Source organism: Alosa sapidissima, chromosome 17 (genome assembly GCF_018492685.1).
Source record: "Alosa sapidissima isolate fAloSap1 chromosome 17, fAloSap1.pri, whole genome shotgun sequence".
NCBI lineage: Eukaryota > Metazoa > Chordata > Actinopteri > Clupeiformes > Clupeidae > Alosa > Alosa sapidissima.
Genome location: NC_055973.1, coordinates 1336331 through 1351733, shown reverse-complemented (window position 1 = coordinate 1351733; position 15403 = coordinate 1336331). Strand labels below are relative to the sequence as shown.

Here is a 15403-nt window from a genome sequence, read left to right as displayed (position 1 = left end):
CCGTACAGCCTAGCGACCCATCACCTGCCTATGACAACTCTGCCCGGATTCCTGGCCCGTCTGCCGACCCACTACATGCCCCTTGACAACTCCTTTCCCCTGGACAATTCCAACGCTGGACTATTTGAACTTTCTAAATTGTCACTAAATTAGGATTAATGCATTATCATACCGGATATGTAATCATCCCACCTCTTGTAACTTTCACCTCAGGTGGCTTTAAACACCATGTCCTATTCTCAACACCTGACTATCATACATCTGTCATGTATACCGACCTTACTGTCCTGTATTTGAGCCTAGGCAGATGGGTCAGGCCCTTGAGTAGTGGATCTGCTCGAGGTTTCTTCCTATATGTATCTCCAATTCTAGGGAGTTGTTCCTCGCCCCTGTTACTCATGGGCTCTCTCTGAATGTTTAGCACTCTGTAAAGCGCCATGAGACGTGTTTTGGTGCTCTATAAGTGAAATTAAATTGAAATTGACACACATAAACACAAACATGCACAAACACACACACCCACACAGGTATGCACACACTCGCACACATGCTCACACATACACACACATAAACACACACATGCATAAACACATACACACAAACATAAAGACACAACCACACACATAAACACACAGTAGACATGCAGGCATACGCATGCACACACGCACATGCACACACACACAGGCATGCACGCACAGACTCACAGGCACGCACACAAACACACACGCATGCATGCACAAACACACACATACATAAACTTACACAAATGCACACACACACACACCCCATTACCCCCACAGACACACTCACAAGTGAACACACACACACACGGACACATAAAACACACACACATGCAGGCAAGCACACTCACACACACAATCACAAGCGAAAACTCACACACAGAGAAGTACACAAAAGCAAACCCACACACACTAATTTACATAAACAGAAGTAGGAAGAGTAGTGAGTAGGAGATGGAGACAAATTGACAAGCGTGATTTTTTTTTGCAGAGAGAATGTGTAGGACTGAGTGGCAGTCATATTTTGTACCACTTTGCGGTACATCTAGTTTGGCAACAGTTATTCAACTGAACACCAAGCTCAGTAGTTTAGTTTATTGTATTTGCAGTTGTAGTGCAGTTACAAAGAAAGCAACAGTGATAGCAACAACTGTAAGAAAAGAAATGAACATTTCTCACATGTGACATGTATTCCAATAATTTCCATTTTATGCAATCACACAGTTAAGATGTGGTGCAATTAACCTGGATATTATTTAAAACCACATAGCAACACAGAACAAAAACATCTCAATTCCTACTCCTGGGATGATTGTATCACTACATGTCATATAATTAAATAAATTAATTTCATGTTGCAGTGACATTTCTCAAGACAGGGATTCATGGTTTCTTGGGGGCGTTTTGTCGCAAGAGACTATAGTTGAAACTCATGCTGATCAATCGTCTTCAAGTCCAAAAGCTCATGTATGACATCATCACTGTAGCCAAGAGTGTCTTTAAGAATCTGCACAGTATGTTGGCCAATAACAGGAGGTGGTGCCGGTCTGTCAAATTCAAAGTTGCTGAAGCGAACAGCTGGACCTATGAAAGAAAGGATAAGCAATAATTTTCTTTCAATGAAACCTGTCCACAACTTTCACCTATTTGAAGAATCCTAGAACAGAGATTCTAACAAAACTTCTCCCACACACCATCTGGCAGTCACCATTACAACATTGAAAGGTGGTTAAAACTGAATATGAAGCATAACGTTGCTCACCCAGATATGCTAGGGGTATGAGGGGAAAATAAGGACTTTTACAGGCTTTTCCCAAATCACGGAAGTGACGTCGACATAGTGGTAGCAGCAGAGTGTAAAAGCTATCAGACAAGTGTTATTTAAATAAACTTTTGGTGTAGGCTACTAAACTTTCCAATGCCTCGTTTTATGAGTACAGACCCTTTTTGTACTACTGTAGAAGTTTGGTAATTTTCATCTAACAGTCACGATTACAACATTGAAAGGTGGTTAAAACTGAATATGAAGCATAAAGTTGCTCACCCAGAGATGCTAGGGGTATGAGGGGAAAATAAGGACTTTTACATTCTTTTCCCAAATCAAGGAGACGTCGACGTAGCGGTAGCAGCAGAGAGTAGAAGCTATCAGACAAGTGTTATTTAAATAAACTCCTGGTGTAGGCTACTAAACTTTCCAATGCCTCGTTTTATGAGTACAGACCCTTTTTGTACTACTGCCCTGTATTCTGGGCATTATTAGTGGGGTAATTTACAAGATACACTTCTGGTTCCAAAAGTGCTAATGCTAAGCCATTGGGCTGATAGTGCAAACTCGACCAAGGGAAAAAAGCTTCTGTGGGTGTGTTTGGCTCACGGTCATCGTGCAAGGATGAAATTCACTCCGAACCATTGTTTTAAATAGTGACTTCTGGTGAATGTTATGGACACTATTGAGAAATTGAGACTGAAATTAATCCTAGGTGCTGGACAGATATATAAGTGAGACACATGAAAAAGTATAAAATCAGCACACTAGATTTTGCTCCATTGCGTCATTTAATGTTTGCTTTTTGTTTGACCCACTGTCTTTTTTCAGTCCTACCCTAACTCTCTCTCTCCAGCTAACCTCCTGTTACTCTCAACTGTTCTATGTACATCAAGGCAATAAATTAATTCTGTTTTTAAATCACATTAATCATGTTACCAATGATTTCTTTGGCTGCTACAATTTTGACCCTTCAATGCACCCTTTCTTGTCATCAAGCTGCAACAGATACCGCCTAGTAGGCTACCTCCTGCAATCATGGAAATAATGCCGCATTTTACGGCATTATTGAATGCCGCATTTTACTTTAAAAAAAAAAAAGAAAGAAAAAAAAAACAACGACAAAAAAAAACCTCCCGGTTGGCTGAATGCCGCATTTTACTTTATATTTAAAAAAACCCCTCCTGGTTGGCTCAGTCTATATGGATATAAAATATCACCAAAGCTACCATCTACGAGCTAAGGATTATTTACACTCCTACACAGTATCAACGTTTTCAACTGAACTAGTTAACTTAACATAGTAAATAATACTACCCCTCATTTTATATGGATTTAAAATATCACCGAAGCTACCATCTACAAGCTAAGGATTGTTTACACTCCTACACAAAGTTTTCAACTGAACTAGTTAACCTAACATAGTAAATAATACTACCTCTCATTTTATTTTTTGCCTGACCTGGCACATCATCTACTTAGAAGGGCACTGTTCCCACATACTTTGGCTCATCAGCAAATGCTTGACCTTTTTGACAGCTGAGACCCTGTAGAATTGTACTGGCAAAGAGTTACAGAGCCTAGAATGTTGTTTTTTTCTTTCAGCTAGTAATGTAGCATAAAACTACCAATTTTAGCCCCTTTCATTTAACAATTCGAAAACAAAGATGTTTTTTATACTTCAAAACAATGTTTGATTGATGAACCTTTTTCAATAGCCATAAGTGTGTAGATTTGAACAAAATCTGGTTTGATACTTAACGGGAGCTTGTACTGCCTAAAATATCCGTTTTTGTTTGCTCTGAGTTTGGTGCTGGGCTGGTGGGTGCCCTATTTCCACTCACTCGGTACATCAATGGTTAGACCGAGAATTCCAAAATCAAAATTCCACTGGAGCTTCAAACGGTTTTGTACACAGCCGTGCTTGCATTTCTTTAGGAATCAGCTGTCTTGGTTTGTATAAAAATTTATATCAAGTGATTTCAGCTAGCACACTTAATAATGTCCATTAAATCAATAATATAAAAATGTTTTCCACAAAAAATGTTACAGTCCATGGTAGAACTTCAGACATTACCACAAAGTAATGAAATACGTGTGGCAGGGCATTTTTAAAATAAATAGTTTTTGCATGTACAGAGGTGACCAAGAAGCTATCAATTATTGTCCAAAAAGTATTGCTACACCACTCAATATGTAATACTCAATATGTTGTCCAACGGTGAGTCATTTTTCCCCTGCCAAATTCCACTTTAACCACTGAATATAGCCTATTTTTGACAGAGCTATGATAAATAATAAAACACATTAATGTGATTTTGACTAACCTGGTACAGTAATCGTGCCTGATGTAGGGTGCTCCATCTCCAGTATGAGTCCATTGTGTCTGACCTGACAGAAGGCAGAAGAATCCATTACTTCTGATAACATTAACTTTCAGCATAACAAACTTTTTTTTGCGTTTTGTAGGTCATTCCCTACTATTTTTCCTTCATTGAGATTTATTTTCCCTCTCAAACACTTTGGATGTCTAATAAACAGAGACTGTATTTTCTTCACAGCAAGGTGAAAATGAGAATTACCTACCCAATTCTATTCACTCTGGTGAGAGCCTTTATAAGTTATTTGTATTTGTTAGCCTTCATGAAGATTGGTGACTGATGGGGAGAGGGAAATGTTGTGATAGGAGAAGGTGCTGGTGCTCCACCACCACCGGCAGCTCATCCCTGGGGTAACTCTACAAACTTTTGGCTTTCCCAGTGGGAACGCTGGCTGGTCAGCTAGCTGTCACCACACAGTCACAAACCTGGATATAACCATCTTTGCCCTAGGTTGGGTGAACCCAGCCTGATCTGACAGCTGTTTCTATTCCGCCCCGCAGCTCAGGCTGGAAACTCAGGCTGCTTCTGTTACACTTTTGCGGGGGCCAATCATAAACTGGCTTATCCACCTGGCGCGCTATTAAAACAATAACGATAGCGGGAGAGCCTGGAGTTTTCGCATTGCTCTGCAAACGTCACCCGATTCGTTGGTCAGATTGGTGAATGACTATCCAATTGCGTACAGAGTCATTTGAACTATGCCCGTTGATCACGCTTCTTGTGCAGTAGAAAATACAAAGCGGACTCCCCAGACCAATGTTCAATCTTAAAAGATTGGGCTTGGTCTGGTGAAAGCCAGACTATCTCTGCCCAGCACTACTACTTTGCGGTAGACCCCTGGACAGAATCCTCTACTGTCCCGGTGAGGTCAGATCTCGTCATCTGGGACCACTGCCCACACTTGGTGATGGCTGGCACATCCATCTGGCTCTAGTAGCTTCAAAGCAAGCCACCTCACACCAACCTGCTGTCAGACGCTTACAACCTGGAATCCCCCAGCACTCCATCTCCTTTTCCAGCAAAGCTACTGCGTACTGGTAGACCCCTGGACAGTCTTTTGCTGTCCCAGGTGCAGTTAGGCCACGTTGCCTGAGACTGCTGCATCCAGTTAGCATTTTGCCAGCCCCTACCCAGAACACCAGCTTCGGCTACTTGCCAGTAGCTGACCTTGCCTCTAGCATTCAACCACCTCCTAGGTTCTTCCAACTTGCATGCTGCCGACTGTCCTGTTGTTTCGGGATCTCTCTCTTCTCTGGGCAACAAGTTAATGGCTATCGTGTGACTGCAAGTTTCTACACTCCCCTGCTAGTATGTAATTGAAATACTCCATCTCACAACTATACAAACTGAACACCTCTACTTTAGATATTTAAGGTGAAGAACACAGATTCTTCTCACTCCACTCCAGTCTTTGACTGGCTAGGCTCTGCCCTGCCTGCTCACTTCTTCTGGAGGACTATCTCTCTCTCTCTCTCTCTCTCTTATTTTCTGGATCTGTACTTTGTTTTTAACCATTAAAAGTCAAGTGCAGTTTTTTGCATTACTATGATTTAATAGTCTGGCATCATCATACTCAATTCTAGTCAGAATTTGAGTCTGATACTGCTCCATTGGGATGGATTATGAGGCATGTTTCAACCGATACAGGGGGTAAATCCTTGTTACCGTATTTTCCGGACTATAAGTCGCATCAGTCAAAAAATGCATCATGAACAGGAAAAAAACATATATAAGTCGCACCGGACTATAAATCGCATTTATTTAGAAATGTATTTCACAAAATCCAAAACCAAAACCAGACAGAGACTATGTAACTGGACTATTGAGGCCAAAAAGATTAATGTTAATGTGTGAAGGCAGCCAAGAGGAGGGCCAGAAGGTAATTGTAAAGCAATTTAGTCTAAAGATTCACTGAAAGAAAATGCTGATGTGGTACACCAAAATTTAGCTAAAATGTGGAGAATACAATGCAATCAAGCATTTTGGACAATGTGGAGTCACAAGGCGGCAGCAGATTAAATGCTAAGGATAGAGAGAAAAAGATGCAATTTTAAAAGGACGTGACCGAAGCTGAGGCAAGCCAGGCGATAAGAGTAGGCCTATAGGGCCGACAGTACAGTAATTGTAAAGAATTTACAAAAGATTCACTGAACAAAAATGCTGATGTGGTGCATAATATAGCTAAAAATGTAGAGAATGCAATGCAATCAAGCATTATGGGCGATGTGGAGAGACAAGCTGGCAGCAGATTAAATGCTCATGAGAGAGTAAAAGATGCGGTTTTAAAAGGACGTGCCACCGAAGCTGCAGCAAGCAGGTGATATTTATACATTTATTTCACAAAATCCAAGACCAAGAACAGACAGACTATGAAGCTGGACACATAGAGGCCAAAAATTCTGAATTCTGAAAAATTGATAATTCTATTGGGAATGTTAATGAAGACGAAGGAGTGAATAGTGGCAACGCTAATTGTAATGCAATTTACAAAAGATTCACTGAACAAAAATGCTGAACCAATCAAATCGGGCTTTACGATGATGGACAGGTGAGCAACAGTACCTGGTCTATCACGTCATCTGAGCACGCTTAGATTAGGCTTATGTTTGAAACAAAAACGCTGTGGCTAGAAGGATACATGGCTTTTAAGACCCCATATGGAAAATGCATATTATTAAATGAGGTTTTATCACTGAAAATGATTATTTCTGAAAACTTGTGGTTTCACTTTCATCAAGGGAAAACAGTGCTGATGCATTGCGACATGTTCCCTCGTTCGTTTGAAATCTCTGATTGACCACCTGTTCGAGGGATTTGCGACAGCCTTTCCCAGCTGTTTAACATGTTTGTAGCATATCAGTGTTCAACAGAACTATTTTTAAAAACAGAGGGGATATAGGCTATCAGTTTTTTCCTAATAGCCTATCCTACTACGTATCTCTTAGATTTCGCTAATGAGTGTTGTAGGCTAGGAGTTATTGACGGCACTAACTTTTACAAAAGACCAGAAAACAATATTAAGGCATTTGTGGAGAAGAAGGATGGTTCGTGTGTTTTCTTCCTACACCTCACGGTAAGCTATTTCGTTGCTCTGATTGGTTAGGTCTATCCAATTGAGTGCAGAGGCATTCCCCCCCTGTATCGGTTGAAACACGCCCCATAATTACGTCCCAATGGAGCAGTATCAGACTCGTATTCTGACTAGAATTGAGTATGACTGCGTCAGGCTACCACTTTGCGGGTGCCTCTCTCTCTCTCTCAGCAGGATTTGTCACCGCTGAAGTCAAATTATAGCCTAGGTGCTCCTACATCAACCGCTATCGACAGCAAAGGAAAACAAAACTTTAGCGATTAGTAACCATCATGAATTTTACAAACACAGAAGCATGACCGCCTATAACGCGAGAGAACATGGATGTGTTCTCCATTTGAGGAACGTTTAATAATCGATTGCGGACGTGAAGAGACAGCTACAGACACGGAGCGCATAGTAGGCCTACTTTCACTTTCTAGAGTGCGCATTCATTACGTGAAAGATAATTTATAGCAAAACAGCGATCAAATAGTATATATGGGTCATTCTATAATTCAGGGTATATTTCACGTCTCCATGATAAAGATTTAGTTATTATCAAAAAAAAAAAATCTTTATGGAATCAATTTTGAACAATTATGCATAAAACACCCTCTCAACAATAACAATGCTTTATATTTATTTTAGACCCAATTTATCCACAAAATATTAACTAAATAACTTCTACACCCCATATTATTGACTGTCTCCGACTATAGAGTCATGCATTCAACCTGACTAAACATGATGTTATCAAGTCTAATGTTCTATTTTTTGGAGATCAATTTACTAACTGTTATAACATCGGTTATATATAATGTCTATTTTCTGTATTATGCAAGATTTAAGTTCAAAGAAAAAATCATTTTGGTCCGTCTCAAAGTTCTTGTCAACTCTGTTATAAAACTGCTTAAAATCTACACAGACTTTGAATATGAAGCATGATGCCTACACAGAGAGATGTCAATTCCTCTGACAGGAAACTTTGGAAAGGCGGTGAGATATGTTAAGCTTCTTCTCTCATTAATTTGAACAAAATGTTGAGGATACACCAACCGTAGACTAATTATCCGTCAACTCTGTTATTGCGTTATTGGAGTGAAACTCTCACTCAATTTTTAAAAAACAATAATATGATTAAAAGCCATTAAATTCTGGTTTTATATAGATCATGCAGTAACTAGTTTGAGGTTAGGATGTGGAGCTAAGCCACAAAATGATGGGAAATGTCAACTCTGTTATTGTCAACTCTTTTAATTGGGGGCCAAGCAGCGAAGCTGCGAGGACCTCATTGTGTTTCTACGTTTTCCTATTATTATTATTATATGCAATGGGAGTCTATGGCAGCCCATAGAACCGTATGGTAAAAAGTTGGGAAATTTGGCACACTGATTGGGGACGGTCCCATGATTCATGTCACCAAGTTTCATGTCGGCAACTCGAACCCTCTAGCGCCACCAACAGGCCAAAGCTGGACATGCGTTCATGCACGTAACTTTTGACCTGTTGGTCCAATTTTCAAAAGTCAGGTATTGTTGGAATCCTTGGACCAAGCCGATGTACGTTTGACGTACGTTTTCCACCATGATGGATTTTCCGTCATTTTGGATTTCATCAAAAACACTTAAAATGTATCAGGGGTCACATACTTTCTCTGATTCCCACCAAATTTGACACAGATCATCTTCAGACCAAGCCTCACAAAAGATATCACTTTTTGTCTTCGGAAGTATTACCGTTCGCCCGTAAAAGCCAATCAAAATTTGCGGCGAAGCTGCCAAACAGGAAGTGAGCTCATATCTCAGCAACCCTTGCATGTATCAAAAGCAAACTTGGTACATTGACTCATGACCCCATCAGGAGGACCCTCAAGAAATGACCTTTGACCTCTAGGGGGCGCTGTAATTCACAAACATGCCTTTTGGCCTGTAGCTGCTGCTTTGCTTAGAATTAAATTGTACTAGTGGTGTCTGGTAATACTGTGAAAGGTCCTTAGGTCAACTGAGGGCAACTTGTCACATCAATATAATTTATTCAGCCGCCATATTTGATTTGATCAAAAACACCAACAATTTCGCACAGGTCACAAATTTTATCTGATCTTCACCAAAATTGGCACAGACCAACTTCAGACCATGCCTTGTCACTTCATTTATTTTGTAACAATTGATAGAAGCGTTCGCCTGTCACATCCAATCGAAATTTGTGGCGAAGCCGCCAAACAGGAAGTGAGCTCATATCTCAGCAATCGTTGCATGTATCAAAACCAAACTTGGTACATGGACTCATGACCCCATCAGGTGAATGCCGAAGAAATTTTGTGACCTTTGACCTCTAGGGTCACTGCAATTAGCAAAAATGCATTTTGCCTTGTAACTTTTGACGTGCTAGATGTGAAACTTGCTTTGACAGCTTATGGCCATACGTCTGATTGCAGCATTGAGCTAACAGCATTTCGTTGCCATGGTTACTCCGGCCTATCTGCTTGGCCCCTTCATTGCTGCTTGCAGCTATATTTCTGTGTTAATTCTGCATAGATTAATGATAACAGAGTTGACAATTGTCTCTAACGGAGTTTACAGATTTTTCTGTTATTACATAATTTTTTTCAAATAAATACTTAATATAAGTCTTACAGGTTTAAGCTCAGCAAATACTTGTCATGTTAACTTTGAAGTGTGTTCTATGCCTATAAAAAAGTTTAATGATAAAAAAACTCATTAAATGTTTTTGGTTTCTCTCTACACTTGAAATGTACCCTGAATTATAGAATGAACCATACAGTGGGCAGTGCTTCAACTTGGCCAGCTTCACTCGCGGTCCGCGAGTGGGATCACGCGACTTTAATTTGTATTTTCCCAGTGAGACGCTGCAACAACCCAAACAACCGGTAGATGGCTCAAGTGAGCAGGGTGTCTCGTAAAAAGAAATGGAGCCTGGAAAACCCTACACAGACTTCACTACAGACTTTAGCAGACTGGTTTAGAAATAATGTAATAGCCAGAAATATGCCTGCCCTAATAAAGAAATATTTGGTTAACTGCGAGTGAATCCCGTTTGCAGCCGTAGAGACGCAGGACAAATTAAACATTCTGGTTTTCTCCGAGTGCAACGATGATAGACAGACATCATTTGGACAAAATATAGAGTATTAACCTCCGTTGCTCAGCCAAATGCCTTCCTGTTACGTCCTGTTATCACGGAGTTAGGCCTACAGGCGATAAACGATTTTTGATGGTCACAAGTTTACTTTATTAGGGACTGTTCGTTATTTATTTAAGGGGCTACCGGAGGAGTTTGGGGAGCATTAGTCCAAAAAGACGTGACCCTCCCTCGCCAGCAATACATTTTTCTATGACCCTGATTATGAAAAAATCACTGTCAACTTTTTCCGGGTTTATCGCCTACTGTATTTTAACGTTTTCACATATTTGGCCATAAGCCGTTTATCATAGGCTATCACGAAACCAAACTACAAAGGCGAACACTTTAACAGGGGGAATTAATTGGGCATGAATCATGCTGAACGCTATTTCGCTACCTTAGAATAATAAGGTTCTATCTGCGTTTTGAGTAGGTACAACCGGGACGATTGAAACGGGGACGAATGAAACATTCCGGTTTTCTCCGAGTGCAACGATGATAGACAGTCATCATTTGGACAAAACATGGAGCATATTAACCTCCGTTGTTCAGCCAAATGCCTTCCTGTTACGTCCTGGTATCACGGAGTTACGAGCGATAAACGATTTTTGATGGTCACAAGTTTACTTCATTAGCGGTTTATTTTTTTGGATTATTAAAGAGTGTTTTTCATTTAAAGGTTTGACTTCGTGCTTATTCAGAAGAGCATTTAGTGCTCTCCCCAATCCCAGACGTTCACATTGCATGTTTGTTTGTAATGGATGCAACCGCGAGATAGGCTATGCATTTGACAATAAGTTGTTAACAGAACCAAGACATATAGCCCAGCAGCAATCTAGGGACTGATCGTTATTTATTGAAGGGGCCACCGGAGGAATTTTGAGTGCTTCAATTGGAAGTTGCATGACCCTCTCTTGCCTGCTAGAAATTGTTCAATGACCCTCCGACAGAATTGTTAAAAAAAGACATGACCCTCCCCTGCCAATTGTCTTCCGCCCGCGCCACAACCACACACTTTGTGATAACATTCTTAAATCAATCTTTCCCGTGAGCTTGCATGCTACCAGTCCTTCCTTTTCAAATGTGTTGCGCCTGTTTGCACAATTTCACAAATAATCATATGTGATTAATAGTATGACAAATAATCCCTGTGCACGGGGACCGAAACAATGCATGCCAACTTTTTCCGTGTTTATCACGTATTTTAACTTTCCCCGCTGTCTTGCCGTTTTAATGTTTTCCCGTAGAATATCCTATATTTTAATACTCTCATAACAGCCCTGCCATCGGGCCTGTCTCTGTGTTGCCCTGTTGCTACCCCTTGCCCTTCCAACGAAACAGATGTCTTCAAATCATCGTTTTCCTTGCTTGAAGGCGAACTTAGAGTGATGTTAACCTATTTAAGTTTAACGGCGCGATTGCCGTGAGAGCACGATTCATTGGCGCTTGCATGTTCGGCCTTATGTCTACGTGCGCACCTGAGGCTACTCAGCTGCAAGAGAAATAATTTCCCCTCTTTGTATGTTCACTGCAAGTTGGCCTACCATAACTTACCAACTCTGCACTGTAGACTGGCTATTTATATTTTTCTGTGAAATAAGCAAATGTATTTGTTCAACTTTATGAAGCATAATTACGCATAGGGTACTTGGAACATAATACATTTGACAAAGGACAGATGAATGTTGCTAGTGACAAAATATTAACTTTCAGTGTTTTACGATGTCTTTGTCATGGTGAAGTGTTTTTCCCCATGCATTTATTCTAGGTTACTGTCAGTGACTGCCGTGAGAGAAGCGGGTTCTGTGTTTCGTTCATGTCAGTGACTGACGCGAGAGAAGCGGGGTCTGTGTTGTGTTGCGTTGCGTTAATTTATTTTCATTGGGCATACCGTGCCGTGCCGTCCACAGCTCTTCAGTTCTGACAAAGCCAAAATTACTCCTTTTGAAACAATGAGTGCAGGAAGGGGGGGGGGGGGGGGGGGGGGTGTCCCAAGCAGCTTTCAGCCATAAGGCTACTTTGAGAACATTTCAATTCACCCGACACTAATATTCAAAATGTTGAAAACTATTTCGGCATAGCCTATAAAGCAGTTTAATTAAATGGAATGTTAGTTGTAAACAAACGAGCTACTTGGTGAGGCTTGGCCTCACAGATGCGCTCGTGCCTTAGATGGCAGGAAAAATCTTCACGATAGGCCTATTAACTAACCACCCGATTCACGTTGGCTGGGGGGAAGGGGGCCCATCAGACAATTGTGCCCAGTTAATCCGGCCCTTCCCCCAAAAAATCACACCTTCCCACCTCTGACAGCTTAAAAGAAGTCAAGAGGACTCCTTACTCACAGACCTAGTCACAAACCTGCGGTTTTGAAATCCTATGCAGCTACAGGAGCTTCCAATCGCGAGGAAGCAATTTTGCATTGTAGGCATAACTAACATGCAATAACGCCGCCAACAACAACCAAAACTAGGCTAATCATTGTCAACATGTAAATTAAATGTAACATTATTGTCAATCAAATTAAAATGTTCTCTTTTGCAAACGTAGGCATAGTAACAGAATAATTTAATAATGTTACAAGATACTACATCAATCCGTATGTTTCATTGGGCTACTAGGCTATTTGTTTTGCCTTGATTCATTTAGGCTAGGCCTTTTTATTCAGGGGCCATATTCACAAAGAATTTTAAGGCTAAAAGTAGCTCCTAACTGGCGAATTTAGGAGCAACTCCTAAAAATAATGGGCGTGTCACTCCTAACTTTAGGACTCCTAATTTTTTCACAAAAAGTAATTCACGAAGCATTTTAGACCTAAAAGTAGCACCTAAGTCTGGGACAGCTTAAGTCGAGAGGACTCCTAACTCACTAAGACCTATTCATAAACAGCTTTTTTGTGGCATTTTATGTTGCGATGTTTTGAAATAGCCTATGCGCAACAGGAGCTTCCAATTGCGAGGGAACAATTTTGCATTCATAAAAGGGATGCAATAACGCCACCAACAACAACACAAACTACTCATTGTTAACATGGAAATGAAATGTAACGTTTCATTGTGAATCAAATTAAAATGTTCTCCTCTTTGCAAACGTAGCCTAGGGATATGGTGACAGATTCATTTAATAAATGTTGCAAAGGTAGGCTACTGCATCAATCCATAGGCCTATGTTTCATTAGGCTACTAAGCTATTTGTTTTGCCTTACTCTTTATTCATTTAGGCTAGGCCTTTTTATTCAGTTATTAATCATCTTCCGTCCTTCACACTACTTGTGTAGCGCACGCATTCTCCGACCTGTCACCTGTCAGTCATCATCGGAAGAGAGGTGTTTGGAATTCCCGCGTTACAATCGTCAGCCAATCAAGGTGGTCACTTCAGTCAAGCTCGTGCATGAGTAATGACGTCATCCATAGCCACGAAGACTCACTCCTAGTTTAGGAGTTGTCTGAAAGGCTTTGTGAATAACTTTTAAGAGAAAACTCCAATCTAAAATCTTTAAGTGCGATTTAGGAGTAGCCTACTCCTAGTAGTAAGATAAAAGCCTTTGTGAATAGCCTACGGCCCCAGTTATTCACCATCTTCCGTCCTTGTGTAGCGCACGCATTCTGAGACCTGTCACTCATCATCGTAAGGGAGGTGTTTGGAATCATGCCCGCGTTACAATCATCAGCCAATCAGCCAATCAAGGTGGTCACGCTTGCCCATTTACCCAAATTAATGGTTGAATATTACTGATGATCATTGTTATTTAAGAACATGCAGTGTGCGTAGGGTACCAAAAACATCTTGCTTGTAAAAAAGCATCATAACGCACATTCTGGCGGGTCTGTTATTTACTGTAGGCTGCACAAACCACATGCCTTTATTTTGGGCAAGCCTGCATTCATTCATTCATTCATTCAACCTTTATTTATTCTCGGAGGGTCATTGAGGGAAGCCCTCATTTTCAATGAAGCCGAAATTACAGAAGCGAAGCAAAGCGCTCCACAAACAAGACAACATTCGAGGCCTTCTGTTGAAGAATGTTATATAAAGCCTGCGCTGACAGTAATCCTCCTGCCCCTGATAGGCCTACCATAGCTGTGGATAGTGTGGAATGTTCAAGTAATAACACAATCCAATGTGTGTCTCAATTGTCCCCCGCTGACCACCTCACACATTTCTCTAGATTTTGCAACGAACTTACATGACACAATGCCATAAAATATGCCAGTTTTAGGACACAGAATAATGTTTGTAATGATACCAGGTAGGCCAGGTATTGTCGAAGGTGCATGGTGAAGTGAAATTCTTACTTTGGAAAACAAACATTTGCCGATATCATCGCCGATCATCAGAATATTACAACAGATTCTGTGTTCTGGACTGTAGGTAACTTGTTAAGCCAGTGGTTATCAAACTTTTATTTCATTCCCCACTTTGATCAAGGGGCATGACTGATGATAGTGGAGATAACGTGTTATCCCGAGGCTTTTGCAAGTCAGCATCTTCGACGGTAGTCTATTAAAAATTAAAAAAAGTTTTCGATGTCCCAAACGGAGAGCCATACTTTATTGTTTTTAACGATCTCTATGCTACTCACAAAAATGTAGGCATGGGGACATGATGAAGTAGGTTATCCAACTGTCGTGTGTTAAATTATTGTGATTACGAGCCAGTGGTTTTCAAACATTATGTGTGACTCAGACATCTAACTAAATGCAACAGGCTCATATCGTCCTCGCATTCGCAAAATGAGGACCAGTGTTTTGTCAAATTGCAAATAGCTATTCGTTTTAACTATTTTTTTTTTATGATAGTAGCCTATACAAAAAGCACTTTATACTATCTTAATATTGGAATATGGGGAGGGAAGTGGCGCGTCTGCAGTCAGCCAAATATGAATGTAATTCTGCGGCATAAAGCAGATGTAATTGTTTATCGTACAGAAAAATAAAAATGACATGTCAAGCAGTCAATTGACTACATTGCAGTCAAGAAGTAGGGCAAATTAATTTACGAAACCAAAACGTGGGTCATA

At 40.6% G+C, this 15403-nt stretch overlaps 1 protein-coding gene across 3 annotated transcripts in view; it reads right to left on the bottom strand.

The window, feature by feature from the left end:
• Positions 1 to 1100: 1100 nt before the first annotated feature.
• Positions 1101 to 15403, bottom strand: part of sugct (succinyl-CoA:glutarate-CoA transferase) — a 171224-nt gene continuing 156921 nt past the window's right edge. For all 3 annotated transcript variants that reach the window (XM_042068058.1, XM_042068059.1, XM_042068060.1), the window contains 2 exons: positions 4113 to 4176; positions 1101 to 1604 (listed from right to left, as the gene is read on the bottom strand). In XM_042068058.1, coding sequence (XP_041923992.1) covers positions 1438 to 1604; positions 4113 to 4176 — 231 coding nt within the window. In that variant the 3' untranslated portion in view covers positions 1101 to 1437. The remainder of the gene's footprint in view (positions 1605 to 4112; positions 4177 to 15403) is intronic.